The sequence below is a fragment of the Acinonyx jubatus genome, chromosome D1 (assembly GCF_027475565.1).
Source record: "Acinonyx jubatus isolate Ajub_Pintada_27869175 chromosome D1, VMU_Ajub_asm_v1.0, whole genome shotgun sequence".
Lineage (NCBI taxonomy): Eukaryota > Metazoa > Chordata > Mammalia > Carnivora > Felidae > Acinonyx > Acinonyx jubatus.
This window is the reverse complement of record NC_069390.1, coordinates 10,536,576-10,556,563: the sequence shown is the minus strand read 5'-3', so window position 1 is coordinate 10,556,563 and position 19,988 is coordinate 10,536,576. Positions and strand designations below refer to the sequence as shown.

The 19,988-nt window shown below is 39.8% G+C and overlaps 1 protein-coding gene across 1 annotated transcript in view; it reads left to right on the top strand.

Annotated features, from left to right (window-relative positions):
• Window positions 1–18,045, top strand: part of LOC106977911 (B-lymphocyte antigen CD20-like) — a 37,261-nt gene extending 19,216 nt beyond the window's left edge. The window contains exons 5-7 of the mRNA XM_015075484.3: window positions 3,105–3,224; window positions 6,745–6,865; window positions 17,843–18,045. Of these exons, the coding sequence (XP_014930970.1) occupies window positions 3,105–3,224; window positions 6,745–6,865; window positions 17,843–17,850 (249 nt within the window). The 3' untranslated portion in view covers window positions 17,851–18,045. The remainder of the gene's footprint in view (window positions 1–3,104; window positions 3,225–6,744; window positions 6,866–17,842) is intronic.
• Window positions 18,046–19,988: the final 1,943 nt, after the last annotated feature.

The window sequence follows — 19,988 nt, the reverse complement described above, 5'->3', positions numbered from 1 at the left end:
GAGGGGCACAGCTTGCCTCTCATGATGTGGAGCCCCTACCCCATAAGTGAAGGCAAGAGTGATCAGGACCTGGTACCCACTGGCACTGCCACCAAGAGAAGGCCCTCATCCCACAAGTAGGGGCAAAAGGAGAGAGTCCACCTCTCTTGGGGCTGCACTCGGACTTAGCCTCAGTAGCAAGTAGCTGGGAGCATGATTAGAAATGCTAAGCAGATGATCTGCTGCTGGGGGTGGGGGTGGGGTGGGGGGGAGAGAGTGCTAGCTAGCACTCTGGGAAAAGGGTAGGGGGAGAAGGGACCTGCACCAACCCAGAGTGTTCTTGTGGAACCCGGAAGGGGGTGAGTGGGCATGGCTCTTGGTTCAGATACCGCAGACTCCTACAGTTTTTTGACTTGTAGTAGGTGTTTTAAAAATGTTTTCAAGTTTATTTATTTATTTGAGAGAGACAGAGACCGTGTGAGTGGAGAAGGGGCAGAAAGAGAGGGAGAGAAAGAGAATCCCAAGCAGATTCCGCACTGTCAGCGCAGAGCCTGATGCAGGGCTCGAGCTCGTGAAAGCGTGAGATCGGGACCTGAGCTGAAACCAAGAGTCGGATGCTTAACCAACAGAGCCACCCAGGCGCCCCTAGTAGATTTTCTTGACCGACGGTTTCGGCATTTGTTGTAGGCCCTTAGGACTCCAGAGATTTTAATTGTTGGGGTTCTTAGTAATTTTCACAAATTTGGCTGAGGAGTTGGTCCATGGAGTTCGTCACACTCTCATGCTGGAAGCGGAATGCTTCAAAAATAATAATGTTGTATATTTAAATCAAATGTTTGATCAAGATCTGGGGGAACATAAATATTTAATTTTTCAATTAAATGTATTTATTTTCAAAGAGACAGAGATAGCCCGAGTAGGGGAGGGGTAGAGAGAGAGGGAGAAAGAGAGAGAATCCCAAGCAGGCATCTGTGCTGTGGGGCTCAAACTCACGAACCATGAGATCATGACCTGAGCTGAAATCAAGAGTTGGGCGCTTAACCGACGGAGCCACCCAGGCACCCCTGGAACATAAATATCTCTCTATAGGTGATCCTGGCTCATAAGCCTTTCTGACCTCATACGTGGACACAGGGTAAGTGTGCAGAAGCATTATACGTGTGCATTTTCTGGAGCATACCACAACCTGGCTTTGTACTAAGGAAAGGTCTTTCTAGCTGACACACCCTGAGTATAGCTCTACATTTCAAAAAAATGAATTGGAATCCTTAGCACAGCCTGCCAGATTCCTCATAATCCAGCCCTGCCCACTTCACCCACATTGTATCCAACTTCCCTTCATGCCCCACGTTCCAGCCACACCGAACGATTCATTTTCCTGAAGACCTTCTTTCCCACACGTCTGAAATTTTGTATACACCTTCTCTCTTCTGTAAGACATTTTCTCAATTTTGTCCACCACTCAATTTGTCCACCACTGTGAACTGAAACCTGGCTATAGCAAGGAAAGACAGGCTCTACTGGGAAGAAGCCAGGGTCCTAGCATCTGGGAAGTGAAGAACCAAACTTAGAAAATACACGGGATCTGAGGGGCACCTGAGTGTCTCAGTTGAGTGTCTGACTTCGGCTCAGGTCATGATCTTATGGTTCATGGGTTCAAGCCCCTCATCGGGCTCTCCACTGTCAGTGCAGAGCCTGGAACGTGTTTCGGATCCTCTGTCCCCCCTCTCTCTGCCCCTCCCCTGCTTGTTCTCTCTCTCTCAAAAATAAACACTAAAAGAAAAAGAAAGAAAGAAAGAAAGAAAGAAAGAAAGAAAGAAAGAAAGAAAAAACATAGGATCTGAGAAAGTTCCAGAAGCCAGAAACAGAAAACCCAGAAGTGCAAGCTATCTTTTAGCAAGGAGAATCTGGCCAGGTTGTTACCATCACTAGAGATCACAGCTTCTCTCTAGCACCCAAGTGCCCCACCATCCCCACCGTATAACATCTGAGCTGCCCATTCTAGGTATGAATTCTAGTCTTCTGTTCATCTTTAAGTTACTTGCTCAAGATTCACAATCCTTGGGAAGAGGACTGCATTGGCAATGCCCTGACTCTGCCTCCTACAGATTGAAGTCATAGCAAAGTTTGATAAACTTCTTTCATAAAGACTTAACAAGTGAGAGCTCCCAGAATGAAAGGGCGGCTGCCTGCTGAACAATCAAAATTTAATATGCCCACTTAAGTTCTTTCTTTGGTTGATCAGTATCAAATCACTTCCTTCTTCCCATTATTTAAAAAAAAAAAATCCTCTTTAAAATGTAACGATCCCTTACACATTAAAAAAAAAAAATCCATGGAGTCCCTTCTCAAAGGGGCAGAGTTTCTCTTCACAGGTCATGCAAGGATCGCAGTGCCATTCAAAAGAGAGCAGATACCGGGGCGCCTGGTGGCTCAGTCGGTTAAGCAGTGACTTCAGCCCAGGACGTGATCTCATGGTTCGTGAGTTTGAGCCCCACATTGCACGCTGGGCTGACAGCTTAGAGCCTGGAACCTGCTTTGGATTCTGTGTGTGTGTGTGTCTCTCTCTCTGCTCCTCCCCTGCTCATGCTCTCTCTCTCTCTCTCTCAAAAATAAATAAACTTTTTAAAAAATTAAAAAAAAAGAGAGAGCTTCTCGAGGGAAGCTGGGAATTATGGAAAGGCATTAAGTAGTAGTAAGGTGACCTTACTGGGGTACGAATGACACTGGCAAATCCTGGACCTGAGGCTTATTCATAGCATGATGTTTATGAAATTTTGTCAAATGAAATATAGTGTTTGTAATTTTGCCTCCCCCATTAGTTTGTAAGACTTTCAAGTAGAAGCCTGCGTTTATCCCTAACACAGTGTTCAGCATGTTGCAGGCCCTGTTTAATAATTTGTCGACTAAATAAATACTTCCTCTGAAAAAAAAATTTTTTTTATCCTGCTGGGTTCCAGACAAATTTGAGGCAGAGTCTTGATATCAACCACAGTAAGATTCCAGAGAGTCAGATAAAAAATTTCCAACTTGAATGTTCTAGGAAGGACAGCAGACTGACTGATTGCTTCATCAAAACCTGTTTATGCTGCACATGACCAGTTTTCTTTGTATGTCTGTTACAGCTTATTGCTAGCATGGTTATGAACATCCTAAGTGCCTGTTTTTCTGTACTTGGTATAATGATATTAAGTATTGCAAGTTTAACGTATTATCCAGACACCAATGAATACCTGTGGTCACATGTAAGTACCAAGTTTAATAACAACTGGATTAAAATTGTACATATAAATGGAAAAACTATAGTAAATGATGTGTGTTGCAATGGTAAAGTATGGAAATGACAACCAAATTTGATGTCTTTGGCGTAGAAATATAAAAACAAACTGTACCTCCTCCAAATTTTTGCCATGGGAACATTAACAAATCAATTTCAGTCCAACTAAGGAAACACCAGAAACTTAAGAGAGAGATCAAAATTGTCATTATGTGAAGATAAAGTGATAGGATCCCTAGAAAACCCCAAAGACTCAACTAAAAAAAATGATTTAGTAAAGAAAAATGTAGACAATACATTGTCTTTACATTAGAAATTACCACTTAAATATTGAAGTACAAAAAATGAATAACCCAATCAAAATAACAACAAAAATATTAAAAACATGAGGGTTGTAATATAAGAACTGAATACTTTGAGAAACTACATTCTTTTTTATTTTAACGTTTATTAACTTTTGAGAGAGAGACAGAGCATGAGTGAAGGAGGGGCAGAGAGAGGGAGACATAGAATCCAAAGCAGACTTCAGGCTCTGAGCTGTCAGCACAGAGCCAGGCATGGGGCTGGAACTCACAAACTGTGAGATCATGACCCGAGCCAAAGTCAGACACGTAACCGACTGAGTCACCCAGGTGCCCCAAGAAACTACATTCTTGAATGCAAATTCACAATGTCATAGAATTACAAGATTCCATAAATTAATACATAGATGTGAGGTGATTCCATTTAGAATCCCAAAAATGTTTTGGGGAGAATGAAATAAAACTGCTCCAAAATGTGTATGGATGGAAGAAAAGATTGTGTGAAAAGGGCCAAGAAATTCTAGAAGCCACATAATGATTGGGGAGGGCCAGGCAACTTGTTACATCAAGAGATGATGCAGTATAATAAAAATGGTATAGTATTTACACACAAAAAGAAAAATTAATCAAAGAACAGAGAGTTGAGAAATAAATCCTAATATAGGCAAAAACATTATTTTATGGGAGATCACTTTACCAGTCAATATGGAAAAAGTGAAGTTTAATAAAATAATATTCAGTCAATAAGCTCTCCATTTCCAAGAAAATAGTAATGGGCTCTCCTTGGCAGTGTGTAAAAAGAAATCACAGATTCAATGAATGAGCAATGAAAAAGAAATAAAGGAAAGAAATGAATGAACAAGCCTAAAAGCCATTGGAAAGTGGCATAAAGTATGGAATTAGTACATCTGTTACAAAAGCAAATGAGAAAACCAAGAATGGGGGAAAAGAAACACATTTCACGTCACAAATATTTACGTCTTTGATATGCTACAGGCTGAGACAGCAATAACCCAAGGAGTGGGACTCCCCACCAACCAGTAGGCTGCAGGGGCAGGGCCACCACCATGGTGAGCTGAAGAAGCAGGGCCACCTCCTCAGCAGGCCCTGTGGACCGAGCATGGAGCCACACAGGATTATTCTCAAGCCTCGACATCTAAAGAATTGCCCTATTGGGTTTTGGCCTTGCTTGGGGCCCATTACCCCATTTTCCTTCTTTTTTTTTTAATTTTTTTTTAACATTTATTTATTATTGAGAGACAGAGAGAGACAGAGCATGAGCATGGGAGGGGCAGAGAGAGGAGGAGACACAGAATCCAAAGCAGGTTCCAGACTCCAAGCTGTCAGCACAGAGCCCAACGTGGGGCTTGAACTCACAAACTGTGAGATCATGACCTGAGCCAAAGTCAGATGCCTAACCAACTGAGCCACCCAGGCGCCCCAGCCCTATTTTCTTTCTTATATCTCCCTTTTGGAATGGCAATATCTATGCTATGCCTGTCCCACCATTATGTCTTAGATAACTGGTTTTCTGATTGCACAGGTCCACAGATGGAGAGGAATTTTACCCCAATATGGACCATTCTAGGAGTCTCGTCCATAACTGATTTAGATGATTTAGATAATTTAGATGATAGGATTTGAGGCTTTCTGATCTAATGATATTTAGGTCAGATTTTGGACTTGGAGTTGATGTTAAAATGGGTCAAAACTTTTGGAGATATTGGGATCAGGCAAATAGATTTGGTACATGGGAGGGACATGAACTTAGAGGCAGAGCAGAGACAAACTATTATGGGTTGAAATGTGTCCCCCAAAAAGATGTGTCCTAACCCACAGTACCTCAGAATGTGACGTTATTTGAGAACAAAGTCTTGCGGATGTAATTAGTTGAGATGAGGTCATACGCAAATAGAGTGGGCCGTTAATCCAATAGAACTCGTGTCCTTATAAGAAGAAAGAAATTTGGACACAGACCTGGAAAGAAGATGGCCATGTGTACGTGAAGGCAGAGGTTGTAGTTATACTGATACAAGCCAAGGAACCCTTGGGGCTACCAGAAGCTGAAAGAGGTAAGGAAGAATCCCCTCCTAAAGACTCTGGAATGAGCATTCTGTTGCCAATGCATGCTTTTTGGACTTTGACCCTCCAGAACGGTGAGACAATAAATTTCAGTTGTGTTAAGCCACCCAGCTGTGATACTTTATTACAGGGCCCCTGGGACACTAGTATAGCAGGCCAGTAAATAGCCATCAACTTTTCTTCTCTCACATTCTGAACCAACTGAGATAAAATACGACAATCAAGCAGATGTAAATAAAAACTATCAGCTTTATGATGATTATTATAGTTGGAGAACACGTTTTAAATCTTTGACCAAATGAACTTGCTGCAACCTCTCTCCATGAATTAAACTTATCTACCTAGATACAGATAGACGACAGGTCTCCTTGTGCTGGGACCAGGCAGGTATGGGAGGTTGAGGAGAACTTGGGGTCATAAAGACAAAACGATTCTGAAAAAAAAAAGGGAAACAACCCAGAAAGGGCTGGGTTCCTTCTTGTGAAATCATGAGTTAGATAAATCTCTGCTTCTCAAATGGGGAATTGTAAATGAGCATTAAGAAACACTAGAAGCCACTCCTAGAGCAGAAAGTCCTACTATGGGCCGTGGTAGAAATGTGGAAAGGGAGAGAGAATGGTTCCACCTACTACATGTAATAATGTTTATGGTACATAGGTTAAGAGAAAATAGAACATGCAAATTATATGTGCATTAAATGGAAAAGCACGAAACACAAAGCATGCAATGAGTCTTACCAAAAGAGAAATTATGAAGAGAGAAAAGATGGGCACTCAGTGCCAAACCCTGGAGAATTTCACCCAGCCCACGGTACTAAGGTAATCTCTCTGCTTTCCAGTCTGGTCACATGTAGAAGAGAAATAAAAGTATCCAACTTGTACAGTCATTACTAGAAGTAGGACTTGACATAATGCAAGGTGCATATAAGAGTACTTGATTAATTGAAAACATATTTTGTTCTTAGGAAAAATACACAAAAATCCTCATAGTTGTGTGAGACTAATAGGATGAATGATCTTTATTCCCTGCTTGTGAAGTGTTGTTCTTGCATAATTTTTAAATGGCTAATTAATATGAGGAATGTTTCTTTTCTTTCTAATTCAGATAGCTGGTAGTATGCTTTTACAATATGCACTCTTCACCACGATCGTGGAAGTGATCTGTGCATACGTGACTGTCAAGTGGATTGAAGCAGTAGTGCGTCCTGTAGAATGCAGTGAGATAAGTGAGTAATTTTGTTTCTGGCTGGTCAGTCAGGAGAAAACAGCTTCTGTTAAGGATCTGCAGGGAAACCATCCAAATCCTAGGGGAGAACACAGGCTGTAACCTCTTTGCCATCAGCCAAAGCAACTTCTTACCAGAGGTGCCTCGGGAGGCAAGGGGAATAAAAGCAAAAATGGACTATTGGGACCTCATCAAGATAAAAAGCTTCTGCACTGCAAAGGGAACAATCAACAAAACTAAGAGGCAACCGTCAGAATGGGAGATGTTTGCAAAGGACGTGTTTGATTAAGGGTTAGTATCCAAAACATCTAAAGAACTCAGCACCCAAAAAAACAAATGATCCAGTTTTTAAGAAATGGGCAGAAGACGTGTGTAGACATTTTTTTTTCCAAAGAAGACATCCAACTGGCCAACAGACACATGAAAAGATGCTCAACATCACTCATCATCAGGGAAATCAAAATCAAAATTACAATGAGTTATCACATCACAGCAGTCAGAATGGCCGAAATTAATAGCCCAGGAAACTACAGGTGTTGGTGAGGATATGAAGAAAGGGGAGCCCTCTTACGCTGTTGGCAGGAATGCAAACTGGTGCTCCCACTCTGGAAAACAGTATGGAGGTTCTTCAAAAAGCTAAAAATACAACTACCCTATGATCCAGCAAATAGACTACTAGGTATTTACCCAAAGGATACAAAAATCTGATTAGAAGGGATACATGCACCCTGAGGTCTTTTAGACTTGCATCACCTAGAAGATTACTAGAGGAAATAAATAGACTGAAAAGATTTTACATAGACTGAAAAGCAATATGGGGACACTGAATGTTCTAGACTGTGAAATTCAAATTTAGTTACAAAGTTTTGTTGCCAAAGTTTGAGATCTTCCTGTCCCTTCAGAAAATTTAGAGGATTTTAGAGGACGCTGAAGAGACTGCTTCTGGAATAGAAGAATGAGGCTCTCTAAAAATCGATTCCTCCATAAAATAAATGAGAACACTGGGAAAAGTTGTCAGAATTAACATTTCTTACCTCTGGGAATTAATCAAAGACTTGTGACAATCCAGGGAACACTTATGCAAGAAACCATGGCTAAGCCTTAGTAAGAACAGCGAGTTTTGTGGTTATCATTTGCCCGGTGCCCATCCCCCTTGTCCCATCTCCACAGTAACCTTTAAATGAAATAACCTTGCGACCACACTACCTGTAAAAAAAACACCAGCCTAACAACCACAAGCAGAGGAAAACTGAGATTGGAGTTGCCCAAAAATCAAAACAAAGCAAAACAAAAAACAAAAACAAAAACAAAAACAAAACATTCCCAGAGCATTGTTTCTGATTTGTCTGGCAGGTCCCTGGAAATCCCCACTGGCAAGGCTCTTTATTCACCTCTGAGCTCCATCACGGTGAAAAGTTTTCTGGGATGTTTGTCAGAACAATTAGTGGCCTTTAACACTGTGTTTGCCTAGAGCAGGGATAAGAGTTGGGTAAAACAAGAGGCTTACCAAAAAAAAGATAATAGAAAAAAACTAGGGCACAAGATGTCCGCTGGGGACCTTGAAACGGTGCTAATACTTGGAAATCAAGACCTTGTGCATATGCGGAGATGTGTGTGTGCCCAGGAAAGACCTGTCAATATGCTAACCTCCCACCTCTGGCTGACCTGAAGCTGTCTGCAAACAGGAAGTGATAGCTAATATAGAGTTACAACCTGTCTTCCAAGCCTTTAAAGTCTTACCCCAACACACACACACACACACACACACACACACACACACGCACACATCTTCTCAACAAAGCCTGGGAAATTTCTTGGTTCAAAGCAGTTAAGGAAATCTATGCCCAATCATGTAATGACACTAAGCTAACAGAGGCATCAGTGCCCATACAGGACATGAATACTGCACACAATTAGTTCAGGAAAGCCACCCCTAGAATAACAAAAACAACAACAAAAACCAGTCCCTGGGAGAATCTGCTTTCCAACATTGCTACATTATATTATCTTAAATATGCAATTTTTAACAAAAGAAATTATAAGATATGCAAAGAAACAGAAAACTATGACCTAAACACTGGGGAAAAAGCAATAGAAGTTGTACCAGAGGAAGCCTAGACTTTGGACTTACTAGGGGAAAAAAAAACCCTTTAAATCAGCTATTATAAGTATGCTCTAAGAACTGAAAAACCATGTCTAAAAAGTCTAAAGGAAAGTAAGAAAGCAATGTTTCATGATAAAGAATATCGATAAAGACAGAAACTATTGAAAAGAATCAAGTAGAAATTCTAGAGCAGAAAAATATGTAACTAAAATGAAAACATCATTCAAGGGGCTCAACAGAATGTGTGATCTGACAGAAGAAATAATCCACCAACTTAAAGATAGATCAATTAAGGGGCACCTGGATGGCTCAGTTGGTTGAGCATCCGACTTCAGCTCAGGTCATGATCTCACAGTTTTTGAGTTTGAGCCCAGAGCCTGGAGCCTGCTTTGGATTCTGTGTCTCCTTCTCTCTCTGCCCCTCCCTCTCTCATACTCTGTCTCTGTCTCTATATCTCAAACATATATAAACATTTAAAAAAATTTTTTAAAAGGTCAATTAAAATCGTCTACTCTGTGGAACAAAATGATAACAAACGAAGAAAATTGAACAGAGCTTCAGACACCTTTGAAACGCCATCAGTCATACCAAAATGTGCATAATGGAAGTTGGCATAATGGGAGGAGATAGTGAAAGAGAAAGCTACGCAAAGAAGTCTTGAAAATATATTGGATGAAAACTTAAAAATTTGATGAAAAACATTACATATCCAAGGAGCTCAACAAACTCCAAAAAGGAGAAATTACAAAAGATCCAAACCTGGACACGTCACAACCAAGATGCTAATAGACAAAGACCAAGAGAAAATCTTGAAATCAGCAGAAGACAAGAATTCATCCTGTAAAGGGGATCTTTAATAAAATTCCTCATCAGAAACTATGGAAGCCAAAAGACAGTGAGTGGTATGACATCTTCAGAACACTGAAAGAAAAATACTGTCAATCAAGAATTAGATATAATAAATATTACAACATTATTAATACAAAATAATATTGATAATAAACTAAAAATAATTCAGAAATAAAAATGTAATAAAGTGGTATAGAAGAAAAAAAATAAAATGGTATGAAAGAAAACATTTATTTAACATAAAAGAGAGCAGTCAGATAGAAGGACAGACAGAAGAACAAAGACATACAATATAGAAAACTGACCATGAAATAGCAGACATAAACCCTATCTTATCTGTAACTACATTAAATGTAAATGTATTGAACACTCTAATCACAAGGCAGAGACTGGCAAAATGGATTTTTAAAATGAACTCCAATTAAATGGTATATACAAGAGACACACCTTAGATTCAAAGACACATATTGGGAAATATGGTTGAGAAAGACATTAATTATCCGACCTTGACCTAAAGAGATACTGGCATTGGGCAAGACGCTCAATTTCATGGAACTCTAGTTTCTAAACCTCTATGGTCAGAATAGATGGGAGGATGCCAAGAATTCTACAAAGGAAAAAAGAAAAGACACAAATATGTCCAATATAAGTATGGAAAATATATGCCATATAAACAGAAACCAAAAGAGAGCTAGAGCAGCTATAAAAATAATGTCAGACAAAATAGACATTAAGACAAAAAATTGTTAGTAGACATGAAGAAGGACATATTTATAATTATTTTTTAAGTTAAATCTGTCAGGAACTCATAGCAATTGTAAGCATATATGCACCAACAAGAGAGTCCCGAAAACACATGAAGCAAAAACTGGCAGATTGGGCAGGAAAACACAAAGTTTAAAAAACAACAGCTGGAAACTTCAATACCCCATATTCAACAATGTATAGGAAAACTCTGCAGAAGAGAAAAGGCAATAGGAGAATTGAACAGCATTACTAACCAACTGCCTAGACCTAACAGACATCTATACGACACTCCATCCAACAACTCAAAGTACACGTTCTTTTCAGGTGCATGTGGAGTATTCTCTGGGACAGACCATATTTTAAGCTATAAAACAAGTTTCAATAAGTTAGAAGGATGGAATTCATACAAAGTATGTTCTCTGATTATAATGGAATTAAATTAGAAATTAGTAAAAGAAGCAGATGCCTGGGTGGCTCAGTCAGTTAAGTGTCTGACTTTGGCTCAGGTCATGATCTCAGTTCATGAGTTTGAGCCCCACGTCAGGCTCTGTGCTGAGAGCTCAGAGCCTGAAACCTGCTTCAGATTCTGTGTCTCCCTCTCTCTCTTCCTCTCCTCTGCTTGCGTGCTTGTGTGCTTGCTCTCTCTCTCAAAAATAAACAAACATTTAAAAAAAAAGAAACTGGTAAAAGAAGGACATTTTAAACTATTACCAATATGTGCAAATGAAACAATACATTCCTAAATTACCAAAAAGTCAAGAAATCAAAAAGAAGAATAGAACACATTTTGAGATGAATTAAACAAACCACATACCACGATTTATTTGATGCAGCTAAAGTAGTGCTTAGAGGGAAATTCATAGCTATAAATACTATATTTTTAAAAAGAGAAAAAAGTCTCAAATCAGAAACCTAACTTTCCACCTTTAGAAACTAGAATGGGAATGGGGGACTGGGAGAAACAGGTGAAGGGGATTAAGAGCACACCTATCATGATGAGCACCGAGTAACGTACTGAATTGTCGAATCACGATATTGCACACCTGAAACTGCTATAACACTGTATGTTCTGTTAACTCTACTGGAATTAAAGTTAAAAACAATAAATATTAAGAACATAAACTAGAAGAGAAAACTAAACCCAAAGTCAGAAGAAGAATGTAGATAATCAAGACTACGGTGGAAAAAATGAAATACAGAATAGAAAAACAAGCATAAAAGAGTAGGGGACACCTGGGTGGCTCAGTCAGTTAAGCATCTGACTCTTAATCTCAACTCAGGTACTGACCTCAGGGTTTAAGCCTTGCTTTGGACTCCGTGTGGGTATGAAGCCTACTAAAATAAAAAGAGAGAGAGAGAGAGAGAGAGAGACTAAAAAGGGGTACTATGAATAATGATATGCCAACAATTTAGTTCACCTACATAAAATGGACAAATTCTTAGAAATATACAAACTATTGAAACTGTGTCAAGGAGTAATAAAAATCTAAATAGATCCATCATGTTAAGAGACTGAAATAATAATCGAAAATTTTTTGTAAAGAAACCCCAGTCCCAGGTGGTTACACTGCAAATACTCCTAAACATTTAAAGAATTAACACCAGTCTTTAACAAATTGTTCTAAAAATGAAGAGAAGAAAATACTTCCTGACTCATTCTATGAAGTTAGTATTACCCTGATACCAAAACCAGACAAATATATCAAACAAAAGGAAACTATAGACCATTATCCATTATGAATATAAATTTTTAAACCTCAAAGGAAAAAATGTTTCAAATACAATCCAGCAACATACCAAAAGTATCAGACATCATGACCAATTAAGATTTATCGTAGGAATTCAGAGCTGGTTTAACATTAAAATCAATCAGTGTAATAACCATGCTGATAACATAAAAACAAAAAATACATGACTATCTCAATATACATAGAAAAAACAATTTAACAAAATCTAACACCCTTTCATGATTAAAAAAAAAAAAAGCATTCAACAAACTAGGAATAGAAAGGAATTTCCTCAACCTGAAAAGCAGCAGTTAGGTGTGGGGAAAAAAATCTGCAATTAACATTATACTTGATGGAGAGATATTGAATCCTTTTGCTCTAAGATCTGGAACAAGACAAGGATGTCTGCTTTTGCCACTTATTTTCCACATTGTACTGGAGGTTCTAGCCAGGAAAATTAGACAATAAAAAGAAATAAAAATATTCAGTTTGGTTGGTCAAGGAAGAAGTAACACGAACTCTCTTTGTAGCTGATAAGATCTTGTGGCTATAAAATCCCAAGAAATCCACACACAAAAATCTAGTACCAGTAAGTTCAACAAGTTGGAAGGGTATAAGATCAACATATTTTTCAAAAAATCAGTTGTTATTTCTATACATGAGAACACAATTACAATAACATCAAAAAATAAAATGTTTATGTAATTTATATTCAGGAAAAAAATTAAGATTAGTGTAAGACTTGTCTACCACAAATTAGAAAGCATTATTGAAAAAAATGAAAGAAGATTTAAATAAATGGAAAAAATTCATGTCCATGGATCAGAAGATTTAATATTAAGATGGTAACAGTCCCCAAATTAATCTATAATTCAACCCAAGCCCTACCAAAATCTCCACTGATTTTTATACAAGCTTATCCTACTATTCATATGAAAATGGAATGGACCCAAAATAGCCAAACCGATCTTTAAAAAAGAAAACAAACCATTACACACATATTACAAAGGCTGAAATCTGAACACTGATTTCACCAAATGCTGGTGAGAATAGAGAGCAACATTGCATTGGTGGGAAAGCAAAATGGTACAATCACTTGGGAAAACAGTGGCTTTGAGGATTTCTTGCAACACTAAACATACTACCATACAATCTAGCCATTAGTCCCTTGGTGTTTACCCAAAGGAGCTGCAACCTTATGCTCTCACAGAAACCACCACACGGGCTTTTATAGCAACTTTATTCATAGTTGCCAAAACTTGGAAGCAGCCTAGATGCCCATTGGTGAGTGAATGAACAAATAAACTGTGGTCCATCCATCCAATGAAATATCATTCAGTGCTAAAAATAAATCAGCTATCAAGCCAGGAAAAAGACATGGAGAAACCTCAAATGCGTATTACTAACTGAAAGAAGCCAATCTGAAAAGTACACACACTGTATGATTCCAACTATATGACATCTGGAAAAGGCAAAACTATGGGTACGTTTACTTTTTATGGAGTAAAAAATCAGTGGTTGCCAAGGGGGGTGGGGCATAAACAGGCAGAGCACAAAGATTTTTAGCGCAGTGAAAATATTCTGTATGATATTATCTAATGATGGATATTATACATGGATGTATACATATATAATGATGGATGTCATTATACAGTTTCCCAAGCCCTGCAGAATATACAACACCAAGAGTTAACTCTAAGGTAAGCTATGGACTTCGGGTGATTATGGTATGTCAGTGGTGGTGAATCCTTGGTAACAAATGTACCATTCTGGGGAGTGATGTCAATAATGAGGAGGCTATGTATGTGTGGGGACAAGGGATATGTGGGAACTCTCTGTGCCTGTTTCTCAATTTTGTTGCAAACGTAAAACTGCTCTAAAAAATAAATAAACAAAGGGAGGTAGGGGAGAGGGGAAAATGTGTGATGGGCATGGAGGAAGGCACTTATTGGGATGAACACTGGGTGTTGTATGTAAACAATGAACCACAGGAATCTATCCCAAAAACCAAGAGCGCACTTTGCACACTGTATGTTAGCCAACTTGACAATAAATTATATCTTTAAAAATTTTTAAATTATATTTAATAAATAAATATCTTTAATAATATTTATTTTAATAATAATATTTATTTAATGATAATAAATACATAAAGTCTTTAAAAAAAAAAAGAAAGAAAAACAAAGTTGGAGGGCTCACGCTTCCCAATTTCAAAAGGAAGTACAAAACTATAATAACCAAGACCCATTGTGCTACTGACATAAGGATAAGTCGTAATTTTTACTGCACGTAAAAATTAGTGCAGTAGAACCAAGAGTCCAGAAATAAATCCTGAATAAATCTGAAAAGGAAATCACAAAAACAATTCCATTTATAATAGCGTCAAAAATAATAAAATACTTAGGAATTAACCAAGTAGCTGAAAGACTTACACAATGAAAACTACAAAACACTACTGAAAAAAATTAAAGAAGATGTAAGTAAACGGAAACACATCCCAAGTTCACGATAGGAAGAATCAATGTTGTTAAGATGTCCATACTGCTGGAAGCAGTCTACAGATTCAATGCAATCCCCATCAAAATCTAAATGCCATTTATGTGGAAACAGAAACACCCATCCTGAAATTTATATGGAATCTCAAGGGATCCCAAATAGCAAAAACAACTTTGAAAAAGAAGAACAAAGCTGAAAGACTCACACTTACTGATTTCAAAACTTACTACAGAGATACAATCATCAAAACCGCGTTAAGCACAGTCTTTTCAACAAACAGTACTGGGGAAACTGGTTACCCACCTGCAAAAGAATGAATTTGGACTTACCTAACACCATGTACAAAAATTAACACAAAATGGATCAAAGACTTAAATGTAAGACCAAAAATAAAACTCTTAGAAGAAAACATGAGTCCAAAGCTTCATGACATTTGATTTGGCAGTGATGTTTTTGGATGTGATACCAAAAGCATAGGCAATGAAAGAAAAAACAGATAAATTGGACTTCATGAAAATTAAAAATGCTGTGCCTCAAAAGACAGAGTAAAAGGGGCGCCTGGTTTAAGCACCGACTTCCGCTCAGGTCATGATCTCGCAGTTCATGAGTTTGAGCCCCACATCAGGCTCTGTGCTGACAGCTCAGAGCCTGGAGCCTGCTTCAGATTCTGTGTCTCCCTCTCTCTCTGTTCCTCTCCTGCTTGATCGTTCGCATGCACTCTCTCTCTCAAAAATAAATAAACATTTAAAAAAAAGAGAGTAAAAAAGCAACACAATGAATAAGATAAACATTTGCAAATCACATATATAATGAGGGGTTAATATCAAGAATATATAGAGAACGCCTCAAACTCAGCAACAAAAATAAACAATTCAAAAATGGGCAAAGGACTCAAATCGAGATTTCTTCAGATAAAGTCTACAAATGGCCAATAAGCACATGGAAAAATGCTCAACATCACTGACCATTAGGGAAATACAAATCAAAACCACAATGAGGTATTACTGTATACCCATAAAGATGGCTATTATCAAAAAAATAAAAGACAGAAAAAACAGAAAATAACTAGGGTTGGCTAGAATGTGAAAAAAAATAGAACACTTGTGCACTTTTGGTGGGAACATAAAACGGTACAGCTGCTGTGGAAAACAATATGATTGTTCCTTGAAAATTTAAAAATAGGATTATCATAGGATCCAGCAATTCCATTTCTGCATATATACCCTGAAGAATTGAAAGCAGGGTCTCCGAGAGGTATTTATGTGTTCACCCATGTTTAGAGAAGCATTATTCACAATGGCTACAATGTGGCAACCCAAGTTTCCATCAACAGATGAATGGATAAGCAAAATGTGGTATACAACTATAACAGAATACTATTCAGCCTTCAAAAGGAAGACAATTCTGACGTGTGCTACATCGTGGATAAGTCTTGAGGACATTATGCAGAGTGAAATAAAGCAGTCACAAAAAGGCAGATGCTGTGTGATTCTACTCCATAGGAGATAGAGTGGTCACAATTGTAGAGACAGAAAGGAGAATGAGGGTTGCCAAGGGCTAGGAGTGAGGAATTACTGTTTAATGGATGTAGAGTTTCAGTTTTACAGGAAGTAAAGAACTATGAAGACGGATGGTGATGATGTTTGCAACAACATCATATATGTATTTAATGTCACTGAACTGTGCATTTAAAAATGGTTATGATAATAACTATTATGTGTATTTTAACACATAATTTATTTTAAATTGGAAAGAGTCAATATAATACACACCATTAATAGAATAAAGGATAGAAACAATCACTAAATTGTGATAGAAGGAAATAGGTTGTAATGGCTGATAATCTTATCTCCTTACCTACAGAGTTTGTCTAAATTCTTTCAAGATAGGTCATTAAATCCCTCCCACCAAAACCTACATATTGGTAAATCAGCCTAAAACTCTGCCTGGAGCCAGCATGGCACATTCGAGGGACTCCTGTAGGCTAGTATTTAGAGGAAAGTGAGGGGTGCCTGGGTGGCTCAGTCGGTTAAGCGTCCAACTTCGGCTCAGGTCATGATCTCACGGTTCGTGATTTCAAGCCCCGCGTGGGGCTCTGTGCTGGTGGCTCAGAGCCTGGAGCCTGTTTCAGATTCTGTGTCTCCCTCTCTCTGACCCTCCCCCGTTCATGCTTTGTCTCTCTCTGTCTCAAAAATAAATAAAGGTTAAAAAAAATTTTTTTTAATAAATAAATAAATAAATAGAGGAGAGTGATAGAAAATGAAGCTGGAGAGGCAAATTGAGGCCAGATCCTAATAGAATCTAGCCACCCCTAGAAAAGAATTTGGAATTTAGCCTGTAAGTACCAGGATGCTATTGAAGCCTTTCTAGCAGCAGGGAGGGTTTCTCAATCAAACTTTGCGGTTATATACAGTAGTCCCTCCTTATCGGTGGTTTCACTTCCCAGGGGTTCAGTTGCCCTCAGTCCACCACTGCCAGAAGTGGGCGATCCTCCTGGCAGATGGTCAGAAGCCTAAGGCTACCTCACCAGCCCACATCGCTCATCCCATCACCATCTCATGGGCTCTCCCCATCAGAATGCCTTCTGCGGGGATCCCGCCCCCCCAAATCCTATAGTCTAAGCCAGACAACCCCCCCCTCGGTTGGTTGTTTCTCCTTCTGACCTAGAATATGAAGTAGAGCACCCCAGAGGATTCTTAGCACCCACCACAGGCCAGCCGAAGGTTAAAGTCATTTTCTGAAGACTTATATTTTAGTTGAATGTGATGGTTGCAATTCAATGAAACCTCTGGTTTCTGACGGGCCACAGGTCTGTTGCATTTTTACCTCTCCCCCCGGACAGAGTGGGTGTTATCTTCTCAGTGCGGTTTCAACTGGTCACATTTTAGGTTTGCATATGTGTGTGTTTGTCATTGCTGGGGTTTTTGTTTGTTTTGTTTGGTTTTTGTTTTGTTTTGTTTTGTTGTTTTTTGTCTTGTTTTGATTCAGTGGCTCGGGACTAAGCTCGTATCTTCTGGTGTCACGGTGATCAATCTGCTATCACCCACTCCCCCAGGTCCATAGCTGTCGCAGCGCAGTGTCTCCACATAACTCACAAAGAACCAGTGTGACTCCCACCAAGAACGAAAGATTAATCGTGAACTGGGGAAGAACTCCGCGATTGTTCTCAAGAGGCCTCACGGAAAATACAGGCTACTGAAGTCCTTCCCAGTGCACCTTCTCCCTACTTCTTCAATAAAGGATGCAATCTGATCACAAGTCGACTCTACCCTTTTTAAAAACGATCTGAGTGAGCATATACAAATACAGCCGGTCCAGGGGCTATAGGAAAGTAAAGGTACTTTATCTTAGGCTGGAGGAGATCAGTCTGAGCGAAGGGACGCCGTCATCTGAGAACGGGAACTACTCTGACTTTGAAGGCAGGCATAATGCCAAGGTAGCGATGGCAAGACTTCTGATTTTACTGTGCTTTCATTTCATCACCTGTAAAACAGAAATCATAGTTCCTAGCCCACGGAGTAGATGCAAATATTAAATTATAATACATAATTAAAGGACTTAGAAGAGCTTCTGGTTTATTCTAATCCCTCAATAAATGATTATTGATTATCATTTATGAGCTCTTCTCATTATAGCTGTAGGACGAGGATATAGGAGGCTAGGTGGAATTGTTATTTTCCAAGAATTAGTGACCAGAGTCCCCCTCTGAAAGCAGATGTGCTCAACATTCTAAGTCCATAAAAACCACTGGAGAGCTTGCTGGGGCGGGGGGGGTGCTGTTGTGGTCAAATTGTGTCCCCCCAAAAAGATACGTTGGGGTCCCAGTCCCCCAGTACCTCAGAATGTGACCTTTTTGGGAATAGGGTCTTTATAGAGGTAATTACAATAAAGATGAGACCATTAGGGTGGGCCCCCATATTAATGACCAGTGTCCTCATGGAAAGGGGAAAGTGGACACAGAGGCGCGCGCACACACACGCACACACACACACACACACACACACACGAAAGAGTATGTAAAGACTCAGAGAAAACATGAAGACAGAGGATGGGAGGGATACATCTATCTACCAGCCAAGAAACACCAGATTTCTGGGAAATCACCAGAAACGAGGGAGAAGCAAGGAAGGATCTTTTCCTAAAGGTTTCAGAGGGGGCATGACCCTGTCAACACCCTGATCTTGGATTTTGGACGTCAGGCCTCCGGAACAGTGAGACAATAAATTTCTATTGTTCTAAACCACCCTGTTTGTGATACTTTGTTACGATAGCCTAGAAAACTACCACAGGTGGCTTTTCACTGTAATGAGCACTGCATCCCCCCTCCTTAGAGAGTGTTAGGTTTATAGAGGGGGTGATCCTCACACCCCCACGTCCCACAGCATGGGGGATACGTATTTGATAGAACACGCAGCAAGGCACCTCTGCAAAATGCTGCTGCTGATGTCAGCCGGAAGATGACGCCAGGTTACAAAAGAGGCCACCGCCACCTGAAAAAACTGCTCAGGGCTGTCTACTTGATATTGTAGACAGTGGAAGCCTCCACCTACCCACCTAGAATGAAGGTAGAATCTACAGAAAGAGGACCGTATCCTGACATGGGGTTATATGCACAGGGAATAAGGCATGTATAGTGAGCGAGGAAGACGGTCGCCTCTCCACGAGCAGTCACAGCTCAGGTATCTCCTGGGTGCCCGCATTGCAAGTAAAGGAATCAGGTGGGGGTGGGAGCGGTCCCCAGCCCTCCCACGAACCATCGTACAAGCCACTGGAGCCAAAAGACCGGCCCACCCTTCTTTGTTAGGGGGCGGGGGGCAAAACTTGGACTCAGATGTGAAATGGAAGGCCTAAGATCGTCAACTCTGAGCCTTGAGAGCTTAAACGAGGATGTTTCAATCATCAGGACTGGAAGGACCATCCACTCACCTGCACTCACTAGGAGAAAGCAGCGTCAGTTCCATTGCAGGAACCTGAGCGCCCCCAGGGCGGACACCCTACCCCGCACGGTCACGACCGTCAGCCCTTTTGTGAGTTCTCTCCCATGATCACGTATTCCTAAAACGTGGAATCCACTGGCACACGTAACTAATACTCTGTGATCTCTAACACAACATCTGCTAGCACATGAATTCCTGCCAGTGGCAGCTGCCAGAGGGGCATCAGCAGTCCCACGGGCGGGCTCATGAACATTTCAGGCGGCC